Source organism: Miscanthus floridulus, chromosome 15 (genome assembly GCF_019320115.1).
Source record: "Miscanthus floridulus cultivar M001 chromosome 15, ASM1932011v1, whole genome shotgun sequence".
Classification (NCBI taxonomy): Eukaryota; Viridiplantae; Streptophyta; class Magnoliopsida; order Poales; family Poaceae; genus Miscanthus; species Miscanthus floridulus.
The window spans coordinates 21,104,225-21,118,943 of NC_089594.1; the positions used below are offsets into that span (position 1 = coordinate 21,104,225).

General features: G+C 41.9%; 1 protein-coding gene across 3 annotated transcripts; it reads right to left on the reverse strand.

The window, feature by feature from the left end:
• Nucleotides 1-2,286: 2,286 nt before the first annotated feature.
• On the reverse strand, nt 2,287-13,802 carry LOC136508731 (IQ domain-containing protein IQM3-like). 3 transcript variants are annotated; one of them, XM_066503502.1, is made up of 10 exons: nt 13,538-13,802; nt 13,044-13,124; nt 12,067-12,094; nt 11,906-11,971; nt 11,546-11,634; nt 5,341-5,428; nt 4,015-4,161; nt 3,842-3,934; nt 3,194-3,295; nt 2,287-3,105 (listed from the first exon to the last, which is right to left on the reverse strand). In XM_066503502.1, the coding sequence occupies exons 1-10, from the start codon at nt 13,684-13,686 to the stop codon at nt 2,596-2,598; spliced, it is 1,353 nt and encodes a 450-aa protein (XP_066359599.1). In that variant the 5' UTR covers nt 13,687-13,802; the 3' UTR covers nt 2,287-2,595. The 3 variants fall into 3 exon arrangements, with proteins under 3 accessions (XP_066359599.1, XP_066359598.1, XP_066359597.1); XM_066503501.1 differs by lacking the exon at nt 12,067-12,094 and having other exon boundaries at nt 11,618-11,634; nt 13,003-13,124; nt 13,538-13,765; XM_066503500.1 differs by lacking the exon at nt 12,067-12,094 and having other exon boundaries at nt 13,003-13,124; nt 13,538-13,765.
• Nucleotides 13,803-14,719: the final 917 nt, after the last annotated feature.

Consider the following 14,719-nt stretch of genomic DNA (forward strand, 5'->3'; position numbering starts at 1 on the left):
TAAACGATTTCAGACAAAGCTGCATGTATTCTTCTACAGCCTTTTCCATAGTCTGCCTCTACTCTTCCTTAAGATCTTCTTCTGATACCGCGATAATGTTCCCTGAATCGATCTCGGGATTGAACATATTGATCGGATTGATTTGTCTCACCGAGCGTGCCAAAAGATGTGTTGATGCAAAAGTGGATCTGCAAACACAAAGGGCTAATACCCGAATCGATATCCAAAGCGTGCCAGTCGATTTGACCTGTTAATCGACAAGGATGAAGATACGAGCACTTTGGTCCTGACAACAGCGATACGCCCGAAAGTCACGGCCAAGAGGTACTCACGCGGAACTCGAGAATCGCCGAAGGTCGCACTGAAGCAATGCAACTCGCCGAATCAATGAGAACTCGTAAAAAGGAAAAATATGCAAATTGACGAAGTCGCCGAAAAGTAAGTAGATGCAAATAGGAGTAAAAATTGGTTTTGATATTGATTGATTCTCTATTACATTGCCCCTCAATCTATATTTATACCCTGATCTAAAGAGACAACCAAATACAACTAGGACACCAAGTCCATATCTAAGGAAACACGTGACTCTTTACATGAATCATACTCTAACAAATATAGAAAAGGAAATCAACTCCTATCTATTTCCCTGTCCGCCTCAATTACGATGGAAATCTCACCGACCTCCTTTCCATCGGCATACTTCCTGTTTCATTGGCAATAGTCTTCAAGCCTTCCTTCATCGGCATCGACAATAACATCTCCAACCTTATCGGCAACGCCCGAGTCTAAATCAACTTTTCCATCGATCACCACCATTCATCGGCAACCATCTTTACAAGCTGATTTTCATCGGCTGTCAGCGTATACAGTAACTTTCCTCCTGCCGATTAGCCCACTCTGATCATTTTGACACGTGCAAAAAACGGTGTCAACAACTAGATAACCGTATTAACCATGAGATCACCCCTCTTAATAGTACGGATATCTATCCTAAACCCAATCACACACTCTATTGCATCTTGATTGGCAAAAATAAAATCCCTATCAATACCTTTGCCTTGATCTCCATGGGATTTTTGTTTTTCTCTTTCTTCTTTTTCAAGTTGAAGCATTTGATCCATCTTTTGGCCACCTCCATCTCCATGAGTGCCATCATCTAGCTCCACACCTTGAAGTGTACCAACCTATCTCAGTTTCAGCTAGAGCCAAATGTTAGTACACTTAGGTTTTATCAATTATCCAAAATTAAACTAGGGCTTTCAGTTGGGCTAGGCGTGGTGCCTATTAGCGCGTGAACCACCAAGTGAACCGGCCGTCACGACGAGGACGTAGCTTGCTGGCAAGCAAGTGAACCTCAGGATAAATCTTGGTGTCATCTTTGGTATTCATTGTGATTGATTTATCTCTTGCCAGCTCGGTATCACGCTCTACCTCTCTTGTATTTATATTTATATATATCTTGTGTAGAGGTAGCCTATCTTGTTAGTGTGTAGCTCTCGTGTGTAGCCTAGAAGTAACTAGTTGTATTTATTGTGCTAGCTAGTTCACTAGATAGTTAAGTAGTGACTTAGCCCCTTTGATTGATTTAGAGACTATAGTGACTAGCATTTTGATAGGTGGCTTGCATCTTTTGTAGTGCTAGAGCAAAACACAATTATAGCCATTTAGTTGTCTAACTCTTTGCTTGTGTTTTGTAGAAATTTTTATTAGGCTATTCATCCCCTCTAGTCATTTAGAACCTTTCAGGGACGCCCCTCAAGTATAGTAGGGGGTGAGGGGTTCGGTGGCTGAGACCTGGGTGAACTGCTACAGAACCACTAGTTTTTCAGGCGTTTGCACCAGGACTACTCCACCGGACTTCAGATACCCTCAGGGCCTCTGTGACCTGTCGACAGCCTACCGTGGCCAGTTTCGGTGGGTTGCAGCTGGCTGCCTGGCTGCCCAGCGTGCGGCCATGAGCGGCTTCGGCCGGCCGGACGCCTCGCTTGGTGGTCGCATGCCTCTTACTCGTTGTTGGATTAGTTTCGGTAACTCGCAGCCTCCCTGGTATTGATCGACATCGACTATAGCTATTGTGATGCTGTAATTAGGGAAAGAAAAGGAAGACGAGAGAGACGATAATATGTTTATTCCAAGGTATTGATCGACATCGACTATAGCTATATAGATTTCATGTTGATAGATGCAACGTGGGCGCATGGAACAGATAAAAACAAAAAAAAACTATTAACAAAGAATATTTTCAAGTAAGGAAAATCTAAATGTTATAGTAAAAAATCTAGCTACCTGTGTAGACCACTTAACTGATTTTTAAACCAGTCTACAGCTGTTTATACTATAGAAAAGGGTAAATTGGTAATAAAAATTATATCTGCTCTAAGCTGTCCTGGCTGTGAGATAATAACATGCTCTGCACAGAATCTATTTTGCAATGTGATAGTCCACATCTAGCTCTCACTTGGAAAACTTTGCAGCGTCCTATGTCTGATTGAACAACAGGACAAAAGGGAAGCAGCAAGCACAAACCAAGTATCTGAACTTCGCAGTGCTGAAAAATGGAGAAGTGCTATCGCGTGTATATAAGCTCCGAAGCTTCTAACTTGGCTGGGCCAGGGATGCCTGCATTGGCGCGAGCAGCGATGTTGGTGAGGTTGCTATAGTGGGGGACAAGCATGAAGGTAGTCTCCTTGACGCGGATGGCGTTGATGCTCTTGGTGATAGATCCACCATCTCCAAAGCCTGCATCCTGAGCTCCATTGGGTAGTCCTTGACACATCCAATTCTTGGACCAACCCCAGTGCTCCAGTTAAGGGACAGTCTGTGCCCAAGCTGATAGGACTTGAACTCACCCTTGGATTTCATCCTCTCAAGAATTGCCTTCTGTGGGACGTCGGTGGCTCTGGGGCTTTGCAGACCGCCTGATAAGGTTCTTTGGTATGTTGGCTTGGCTTGTTCTGCAGGAGCGTTCTCTGCTTCGTCACCTTCTGAGGTGTTTAGAGGGAGAACCACTTGTGGGAAATTTGGTTCTATGATAGCAGAAGTGAAGTTCTCTGAGTCATTAGGCACTGGATCTTCATTGTAGTCTTCTTTGGTAGATGAGCGTACCTGACCCCAAAAATAAGTTCTATGAAACCATCTAACATTTGGTGGCAGAAGCATATTATGTTTTGGTTGTGAATGGTTAAGAGTGTACCTCCACGTCCTTGAGGTCAACTCCATTTTCTTCAAGGAAGTTCATGAAATTGCCGAGGTTCTCTGCGGTTGGTTTGTAGTGACCACTGTACGCCCAGATGGACTTTATCCAGAACAGATAAACATAGATTAGCAGAATTCACCCAATGAAAAGGTATACTAACAAGATGTAATAAAAGTATAAAAATGGAATTACTATATGCCGATAGAAGGACATAACATAATCCTCGGTTTTGAGTTGACATTAACTTGCACAGTGGACAGTGGTTGAACCAAGATAAGTAGATAATCTGATGTGATAATCTGATGTGTACTAGACAGAAGTAAATTCAGGAACTATATATTTTCCATTATAATACATGGAGTTTAATTTTCTGGTTTATATTCCATATTTGCCCTTCATAAATGGATTGCCAAAATGGTTATTCATGGGTAGTCCATGAAACAGGCAGGACGAAGCTGCACAAATGGATATGGTATGGAGACCAAGTCACACAGTGAATAATCAACTCTATCCTAGACACAAACATAACTTTTTGATCAAAGGTGCACGATTGAAGAATATAACAAGCATGAATACTAGGAAAGTAAAATACTGTGCTAAACAAAACTAACAATCCAACAGGCAGTGGTTGCTAAAGCAAAATACCTTGATAACTCCGTCCTCTGCAGTAAATCTTCCTGCAGCTATGGTTGTACCTCCTGCCAAAAAGCTGGAGTGCTGGAATACACCCCTCTCTTTCTGATGGATATGTAGAAATTGATTTAGCAGCACTGAAGTATCAAAATGTGACAAAGGTCCCTTCAGAGTAAAAAAGTTACCTTGCCAGCATAAAGTCTTTTTGCTGTGCTCATAACGAAAATCCATTTAGTCCCTTTAGGACCCCTGCTCGTATCGAGTGGTTCTCCAGACTGTTTATGAATAATCTTTCCCTCATTAATGATGTATTCATAGTGCTCACGCTCTTGCTGCAAAACATCAAACAGATGTTAGAGCGCTGAAATGTGGTAGGTTTAGTAGCTTTGAACTGCTTTCTCATATTCAAGGGCGAGCCTGCTTGCTGCATCATGAGAAATGACCCACCTCTGGCACTAGTCCCTCCCAGGAAATGAGCTTATTGTTAGTGATGCCTGGTGTTTAGCTCTAGTTCTAAATATGTAATTGTAATTCCCCACTGTAATTTTTCTGACAATCCATCCTTGAAACCTTGGTCAGTAGTAACTCTTTTTGAGCGGTACTGTTTGGTACCCACTCCTATGCAATGAAAATCAGGTGGGGAAAGTATCCTGTCCCCTCCGTTGAACCGTAATAAAAATGAAGTTTGCTAAAATGAATCCATTTTCCTGTTCTTAACTGTGATGTGGGGGCGCCAATATGAACGGCGCCCCAGGGCTAGGGATGTGGCCAGAAGGGCCAGAGCGGCATCCAAGGAGACCCCAGCTGTAATCAGTAGCAATTAAGTATTATGGGGAAGGGATTAGAGTAATGAGAGAATGATTAATGGGGAGAGAAACGAGGAGACCAGAGCTGGGCGCCTGTGGCTGGGCTGCTCTATATATAGACTGTGTAATCAGCTTATGAGAATTAATCAAGAAACAAGTTATCTCCTAATCTACCTTTGCTGCCCCTAATCCCACCCCCTTCACCATAGGGCGTCCAGGGAAGAATCCCAACGCCAGTACCCAACCTACCTACGAACTCCGGAGTCAGGGACCTGCTGTCTTGGGCACCAGCGCCCTTGACATTAACTACCTATAACATTGCGGTGTCAATTGTATTTGTATCAATTGTCCGGATTCATGAGAAAAGAAAATAATAATGTGAATGATATCAGGCCAGGGCATGACTGGATCCCTGTACAAGTTTTAGATGAACAATAATTCTGATTTGAGGCTATGTCAAATTAAGTTCATAAATGCAGCAATTTGATAGACCATGAGGAAAATTTCTACAGTAAAAGGTAGTGAGCATTTTTTTAGAGAAGATATTGATAGTTAATAACAAAACAAAAGCTTCGTGAAACTGGCACAATATTTTGTGGATGAAGTTAGTCAAATCATCGTTCATCCTTTCGCAGACATATTCAGCAAGGATATACATCACAAGTTCTTAATAAAGATAAACAGCCATGGTGGAACGTGTCTTACCGGACCAAGATACCTTATGCATTGCTTTTTCAGCAAAGCTCTTGGACACTCTGGAAGGTTTATATCCTTTCCCTCTCCAACATCAAGCCTACAAACGCAGAGCTCACTTAAATTGTCATGCAATCAAACTGATAATTGAAATTTCTATTATGAACAGGCATTCCAATTATAACTGAGATTTCTGGTATGAATAGACATTTGAATATGTACTTATCTTTCAGATCTGTTATATAGGTTGCACTACCTCGTCTGAATTTACCTAAACAAGCTTGGCCTGCTCCTCCAAAGGAACCACCGTCCACGTCGCCCGAAACTCCTCCCACCGTCGGATCTCACAACGGACGCTCCAGATCGCTCGAATCAGCTTCCATCAGGAGCGGCTTCTCGTGCTTCTCATCCTTCTTTCTAGCTTCTCCACTTCATCTTCGGCTTCACATCAGCCTGGCCTGCTCCTCCAAAGGAACCACCGTCCACGTCGCCCAAAACTCCTCCCACCGTCGGATCTCACAACGGACGCTCCAGATCGCTCGAATCAGCTTCCATCGGGAGCGGCTTCTCGTGCTTCTCATCCTTCTTTCTAGCTTCTCCACTTCATCTTCGGCTTCACATCCGAATCCAGCCACATCAATATATATAGACATGGCTTCTGCTTCTCCTCCCAAATTCTCTTTCTCTCCCATCCTCTCTTTCTCTCCCGTCGATCTCTTCCTCTCCCTCGATGCGGACACGGCCCATGGCAGCGCGTGGCTGGGCGGCCACGGGAGCATGCGGCCAGGCGGTCATGGCCGCACGGCAGCAGCCCTCCTCCTCCTTTACCTCTCTTCCCTAGCGAGCCGGCGGCGGGCGAGACAACGACGGCGACGGCGGCGGGCGCAGGGCGAGGGTGGGGCCCGGCACCCCCTCCCTCTTCCCCATCCTCTGTGCGGCCTCCTCGATGCCTCCTATTGCCTTGGCAGATGTGCTTCTATGCTCGACGAAACCCTAGGTAAGGATGGGCCAAACCCTAAATTCTCTGTCCTTCTTCCTCACCTTCTCCTTCCCTGACTTTGTTCAGTGATATGGCTGTAGATGTCGTCTTTTGTGTTTTTTAACCAGCAATTTCGATTTGGGAAGTGCCCCATGAGCCATACATGGTCACGTCGATTTGGGATATTCAGCTAAATTTTCGTTACCAAATTAGGTCTTCAAAAATGATGCTCTTGATATAATATATAAGAAGTGAATAATTCATGCTCTCATTGTTCCTTAGTTTGGTTTCATATTTTTACATATATATATATATATTTGTGATTTGTTGTACGAAGTCTCATTGCTAAGAGAAGAGATAAGGGAGTTATTTGACTGATACATTATTAGTTGACGTTGATACATTATTATTTAACGTTTATAGTTTGCTACACGATGTGTCTTGGGTAAGAGAAGAGCTAAGGGAATTCTTTAACGTTCGTAGTTTAGTTGACACTAATAATTAACCTTTACAGTTTCAATTGCTACCAAGGAAAACAAAACAATATGTCTCTATAAGGTTGATTTCTAAACAAAAAAGCTAGGACTTATTCTTTGTTGTATTGTATGTAACTATTTAGGTTTGAAAATAGGTGATCCACACTCTTCGAAAATGAGATGGTTTACTCTACAAACAAAGCACTCCACCGGCCTTCATGTTTGCTAGCTTTCCCCATTTTTTCGTGTACACAATGTGGCTTCTAATTCTATCTGTCAAAATGTTCGCTGAAGTGAAGTAACCTATCCTTCCGGACTAGGCGTGCGAATATTTACACAGTGCTATGTGGCTGAAGTTAACTCTGCGAATATTTTGACACTTGCTACACGGGAGGCCTACGACGCGAGCTAGGTGAAGATACATTGTCTCTTTTTACCGTACAGATCCTCGCAGAAACACACATCCACGTCACCCTAAATGTTGTTTTCGGCTATGGGATCTTCGATTGGATGGGTGCGGTGTGCTGTGTTGTTCGGTGAATCCCTAGCAGCCATTTTTTGGTACCTGATTTGTTTAGATTGATTACCTGTTTTATGTAGGTTGGATTTGATTCGATTACTATTTCAACCTATTTTATTTAGGTTGGATTCGTGATTCCTCCACTATTTGAGAGGTCTGTTTGTTTATTTAACAATTTAACTTATTGTGCCTATTTATTATTGTGAATGCACCTCACATGTAGATAAATTGTGATGTGTCGTGTAGGCACAATATGAATCCTTTATGTGTAGGTATCTTTCTTACATCCCTCCTCCTTCTGTTGCTATTTGTTTTCTTTTCCTTATTCACAATGTTATTTCTGGTTATGTGTTACACAATTTTATTATTTCTACATATTTCTTTCAGATTTTAGCTAGGCTCATATTTCTTTTAGATTTCAGTTAGGCTCCTTGAAGAGATGTATTTTCCTTCCTTTGTTTTAAGTGTACGCTTCATCTAGCTCAGACTATAAGCTCTCCTTTACATTTTATCTACTCTGCTCAAACAAGGTATATGTATATGTAGTGGTTCTTTGAATATATGGTACCATCTACAATTCTAAAATATCTGAGTCTAAGTACATTTCACACTATGAGAATGAGAAGCAATTTCAAGCCCAGGCAATTTCAATAATTACTGGTCCTATACACAAAACAAGATTCAACTCCAATCGATCAGCTATTTAGTCCACTGCATTTGCTTAAAAAACTTGGGACTCTTATCTATGATTGTCTCCATAACATAGCTTCTTATTATTGGACCACAAACATTATTTCTATAGTTCTTTTCGTACACAGCAGTTCGTTATGTTAATGAAGGTCAATGTCGTCGTGTTCATATTTTCAGGTTCATCAAGTGCCTAGGCAGCACAGGTAAAAAATGTTCAGCACATATTTTCAGGTTCATTCCTATCGTATTGTCTCAAATTGGTTAGTTCATGGTTTCATCTATGATTTGTATTTATTGTGGTGGGTTCAGGTTTGATTTCATACCTATTCAATATTAAGAATAGAGCTTTGCCGTTTGTACAGTTTTGCAGTGCACAGAGTTTTCCTCAGAGAGTCAAGATTCATAGTATTGGAGTGAGTTCGTAACAAATCTTTTTGTAGGATTGGCACTGCGGACAAAGTCGAAGGAACTACCTGTTGCCTTGCCACGCTTTGGTCTGGTATATTTTTCCCTACCTGCAAATACTATTAGAATTCATATATAATCAGCATATCTTTTTAGCTAGCAATAATGCATATCGTTTAGTACCAAATGTTTAAAACTCACAACTACCGATGGATTGGTTGTAGTTCATTTGAAGATTGGTTGTTCCTTTACAACGGCAAGGCCAATATAGATTAAGCTATTGTCATTACTGCATGTCATGGTACAAACCCTGCTTGGAGATTTTTTCTACATGCTTAGATTATTAGCTCGTTTTGTTGTTCCTCCGAATTAACTAAATCTGCAATAAAAACACTTGCTTACATGATGCTGCTGTGAATGAAAAATTGGATCATCAAGCAATCAGCTTCCATCTTCTTGAGAAGCAGTCTATTCCAATTGGACCGTTTCAATGCTTCACTATGGTCCCAACAATGACTATGCACAGGCGTGTTGGTTTAACCTATGAATCTAGATAAAAAGTTCCTCTCCATCTATTGTACATTTCATAGACATGACCTAATGCTAAATGCTGTACGTGTTTAACATAAAAAAACATTCATATTTGTGATTCCTTCAAACTAACAGGTTCTCTTCGTATTTCTATTTTACAGCTTACCATGCTGCCCACAGTTAGGCGACAGCACTTTATGTATGCCTAAACTTTTATCGAATCCAAATTACTGCACATTAATATGATTGTTACCCCACATCTGATAATTTTTTTTGTTCCTATCCTGTACGGCTACATGTGAATCTTGAAAAAGGTTTTCGTTGGGCTGCATCAGTGGTGTTCGCCTACTGCTTGAAGTTGTCAATTTCCTTTTATTGTACAAGGTACAGACTTAAAAGAAGCTAGGTTCCTCTGTACAAATTGACCTGCAGTCAAAATTTTGGGGCTAAAGGTAATCCATTCATAGTTTGCAATGAATTGAGGTTACCAGTTCTTACCTTACTTTTCTACAAGTTGTGCTTTTGGGTTGACCAAGGTGAACAAGCTATTGATGTTAGTTAACTAAAATTTGTTATGCAGACAAGGCAACATGGTTCCTTTTGTTTCTACACTAATGCAGGTACGTGTTTCCTCATGTCTAAGTTTGATTGCGGGAAAGGGATACACTTTACATGCTCCTCACAATATTGAAGTCCTTTTATGCTCTCAGTCATGTAACTGCATCTTATCTGCTGTAAGTCAGGGTCATTTCTTGTGTACGTGATTAAAAAGTGTTTTCTCCTTACTTTAGCGAATATTATCTGAAACGTCAAGGTCCATTCACAATGCATCCATAAGTTAATATTATTAGTAAGCATGCAGAGGCAGACTATTTGGGTACATAATAATTGTCGAATCTTCGGTTTGGCAATCCGCTATTCATTCATTTGGCCAATTTCGATTTGGCAAAGCACTCAGTGTTCCCATAGGTTGCTGTGTTGCCAGATCAAAATTGGCAAGATCAGTTTGCCTTGGTTCACATAGTTTATTCAATTTGTTAGTGAATTGCCAATAGATCTGTCCTACACTTTGGTAGTCTACCCTTACCTTATTAGTTGGTTTTTTGGTATGGGTGCTAGCATGGCAGTCTGCATTCCTGATTTTGAGCAAAATTTTCTGTTCTTTCTACAGTGTAGTTCCTTTGTGTACTAAGACAGATATTTGTACACACACATGAGTGGGAACCAACACAAAAAAAAACAGGTGATGAGGGGAACCAGCACAACAAAAAAATAGGTCACGAGGATAACGACAACTTAGAGTTGATTCCTACTTAGAGTTGTACACTGATTCTTTTTTTGTAAGATTGACTCTATAGAGAAACATTTGATATCCCTTTCATGCTATAGTTACTGTTCCTATTAGTTCAGGCAAGGTAAATGCTGCTATTAGTTTCAGTTATTAAGTTTTGAGTTCATTCTTATTTTTTATGTTGGGGTGTAGCGGTTTCATGGGCATGTTAGCTGCTTCCCGTCTTTTAGGTAAGAAGAACAGCAATATTAGTCAAATCCTTTGATTTGGTTGCAACTGGTTTCTTTTCCCTTTGCCGTGGCTAACTGCAGCTAAGAGGTTTGAACCTCTGCCTAGCAGTTTTTTTTTGTTTTGTACTTACAGTTTGGTTCAGCTTTCAAAAACTCTGTTCAGTAACTAAATAGAGGTAAAATATTCAGAGTACTGTGATGCAGTTGGGATGGTGCATCAGGATGCTTAAAATTGTGGAGGTCACGTTCATGCAATAGTGAATACTCTATTATGTTTTTTGAGTGTCAGTGTTTCAATATTTTTGTGTCAGTAGAAATTCTGCTTTATCACTATTAAATTGCCTATACTCAGTTTCACTATTCTCTGTCTGTCAGCAGTGCATCAAGTCGGTTTTCTTCATTAGCAGCTAGAACAAGTATTCAAGTGAGTAGGTTCAGAAAAAATGGAAGGAGCTATCTCGGCATGTTAGTTTTTCAGTACTTTTGATCTCTAATTCTTTGTGTACATAGGTAAATAGTTTTAGTAATTGACATCTCAGTTTTGTCAGTATGGTAGCTTTTGCAAGTTGTAATTGTATGATTTTTTAGATATCAAATTTAGATGGAGCTCATAACGTGAAATTGAACATCAGCGTGACCATAACAATGTATTTTCCATTAATGTTGATTATTCTATCTTTCATTTCATTTGTATCTCTTTTATTCAAATGAGTACTTACTTATTTTTTGCAAGATTTTCTCTCTGCTGCACGTGTAAAGCTGATGGTGGAATTATTGCTACACGTGAGGAGGTCGCATATTTGATTAGATCTGGTTGTCGATTATTGTAATTTCATTCACTCTTTATTAGTTTATTTTTCTATAAAATCTGGGTGTAATTGCCTTCCTTTATCTACCAGATTTTGCTCTACTTTCAGGAAATTAGGCGTCATGTAATGATTGGATATAAATCTGATTGATGGACTGAAATAAAATCATCCGGAAGATATGTAGTTGCTCCCTGATACTGCTGCACGGGCGCGCGAAGGCGCGCGCCCTGATACTAGTAAAAAGAATTTGCAAGCGTATGGATGCAAATCGTAGCGAAGTTCTCACCAGTAAAAGAAGGGCTGTCCGACCTGACTTTGGCACCAGACATCATAGTAGAAGTGCAGGTTGTGGCCATACCTATGCCGTGGATCAATCTATACAATACAACAACATATGAACACAGTAGTCATGACAGCTGCATTGGATCAGTCTTGCAAAAAAAAAAAAAACTACTTCATCACTCTATTTCCTCTCATTGAAAAACATGTAATGGCAGAAAATCCCATGACGCCAATCAGTGGACCTTTTTTATGATCAATGTTCACACATGACAAAAAGCTGAAGTCAACATACTGAAAAGCAGGTTCTTTTCATACAAAACACAACACCTAATCTAAAGATACTAGTAGTGGATTTTGTACTCACAGCCTCGATCCAGTGCTGGAAAGCCAGCTTGAGAGCCTTGCCGTCTCTGGATAAACCCTGACCCACCTGTGGCAAGTTGCAAGCAAGCAGACATGAGAAGCCCATACCTATGATGAGAAGCCTGATGCATGAGAAGGAGTCGGTTTGTGGGATGGGAGGACCTTGGATGCGTTGAGGCCATGGGAGGATCTACAGGGTATGCCAGGTATGCACTGGCATACCCTGCAGTTCTAGCATGTATAGAGTATATATACATGTATATTTATTTGTAGTAAATAGAAAAACTTGCAAAATAACTAACTGAGGCTGCGTCGTGCGGCGTGAGGCCTTTTCACTTTCGAGGCCCACGACCTCACCCAGTGACACGGCCTACACCAGCTACGGGCCAGCCTACGGCCACACGACGTCACTTGGAAGGACCCCACACGACGGGACTTTATGGTAGGAGTCCATCGATCCAATGCCACTGGGTCTCAGATCGCCGCCGTCTCCGATCAACGAAGCCGTACACGCGCTCAAGCGAGGCTACGAGGACACGACGTCACCACTAATCATGATTAAGATGGTCAGATTGAGGATCCACCCCAGCTACTTCGCTGCTGCTGGTCGGCTGCTGTGCGTGCGCGACTAACGTGCTAGGCATAGATCTCGACTGCTAGCTACCAAGGTATTCCATCTCTGCTTTTGTCTCTTCTCTTTTATTTTATATAAAAACATAACGCCTCTTGATATTGCTAGGCAACGACAATTGTTGATAAGGTATTTTCTACAATGATTTAGTGAAAGCAAAATTCAGAATTTGTTAAGAGGCATTTTTAAGTGAATAAAGATAATATAATCGAAACATTCACATCCCTTAGAAAACAGTTTAAAAAGTCAAATAAGTAGTATGATAAGTCACTTACATACTGTCTTTTATGTTTATATTTGGGACTGCTAATATGACGTTTGAACTATTTATATTAAAATTTATGTCTTTCAGTTTCATACTTATGTAATTTAGTGTATGTATATCAAATTATGTTTAATTTTATAATTATTACCAAATTGAGAAATGGTTTTACCAAATTATATATGAAAAATTTTGGACGGCATACCCTGAGTTCAAATCCTGGATCCGCCACTGGTTGAGGCCGACGCGGCGGCCGTCTCCGGCTTGGGCTCGTCGAAGAAGGAGACGGTGCTGTGGCTGAGCCGCGCGAAGTCCAGGGCTTGCCACCTGCATCATATCATTGATGGAAATCACAAACCTTCAGTCTCAATCAAAGCTCTCTTTCCCCGAAACGAAGAGGCCGGACTGATGACAACATCAGTAACCATGAACAAGAACAAAATTCGGCACCGTAACCGTTTCGTGGATTTTCTTGGAAGGAAGCCAACTCGCGGAGCTGGCGTACAGTACAGTGCAGTGCAGTGCAGAGAGGATCAAGATTGAAGAAGAAGCAGAGGTGTGTGTTGTGACAACAAAAGGGGCAACTTTTTATTATTTATTTTCTTTAAGATAAGAAGAAGTAAATGGGGGACAATCATGTTTGCCCATGCCAATCGAACCCGGACGCAGGCAGGGGGAAGAAACTAAATAAATCACAGGCTGACAGGCAGGAAGGAAGGCGGTGGAAAAGGGTACCATACCAGAGCTCCTCGACGACGACGGCGGAGTCGGCGAGCTTCCGGCGGGTCCGGTAGCTGCGGTAGACCTTCTGCAGCTTGGTGGCCGCGCCATTCTCGCCGGCGCCGGTTCCCTCCACGGATTCCAGCCTATCCGTCTCCACCACCTCCATTGGTTTCGAGATTTGGGAGCGAGCGAGTATCCCAGTCGAAAGCAGCGAACTTGGAACGAGCAATCAGTTGTTGGAGTTAGGTGAGGAACGGAGGAGAGAAACGGCCGTGCAGTGTGCGCTTGTGCAGAAGTTGTCACGGAGGAGCTGAGCAGAGCAGAGCAGAACATGTAGGAATAATTACTGTTTCGCGGAGCGGGATTGTAGTAGCACAGCTGTACCACGCTGATTCGACGACGGCGACGAGTCGTTGGCGACTTGGCGAGTGGCGCCATAAGTGCGCGTGGTTGGGCCCGCGTGTCATTGGCTTTAACTACCACCGTATAATAGTACAGTTTGACTGCATGCAGCCCCAGTGGCCCCGATGAACTGGACTGGACACTTAGCTTCAGAATCACGTTGACGCCGCATGGTTTCGCGCGAGTTTAGTTCCTCCAAAAGTTTAGCCCTGTCCGATCGGACGTTTGACTAAAAAAACAACTAATTGTACAGATTACGGCTACTTTGCGTGATGAATCTTTTAAGCCGAAGTAGTTCAGATTTGATAATATGGTGCTACAGTAATATATATGCGAACGACGGATTAATTAAGCTTAATAAATTCGTCTCGCGGTTTACTGACGAATTCTGTAATTTATTTTTTATTAGTATCCGAACACCCCATACGATACCTTCATATAACACCCGATATGACACCCCAGAACTTTAAGTCCTGAATTTAAACCAGGTCTAAACAATTAGTTTGGCCACGTTTTCGATCAACTACTACAGCTGGGACCTGAGAGTTTGGACTTTGGATACACTAGGCACTAGCTAATGTCCATTGTCCAAGTCGTACGTACGTGTACCTGCTCTCTCCTCTTGTCCCCAGGGAATAGGTAGTGTCCATTGTCCCCAGGGAATAGGTAAAGTCAGTCCAAGCAACTCTACGCTAGCTTTTTCTATGTTGTCACGAGCTGCACGTAAGAAGCAAAGCAGCCGAGCACCCTCGTCGCCTTCGCATGTGTCTGCAACACTGCAGCTGCGTCATGAGCCA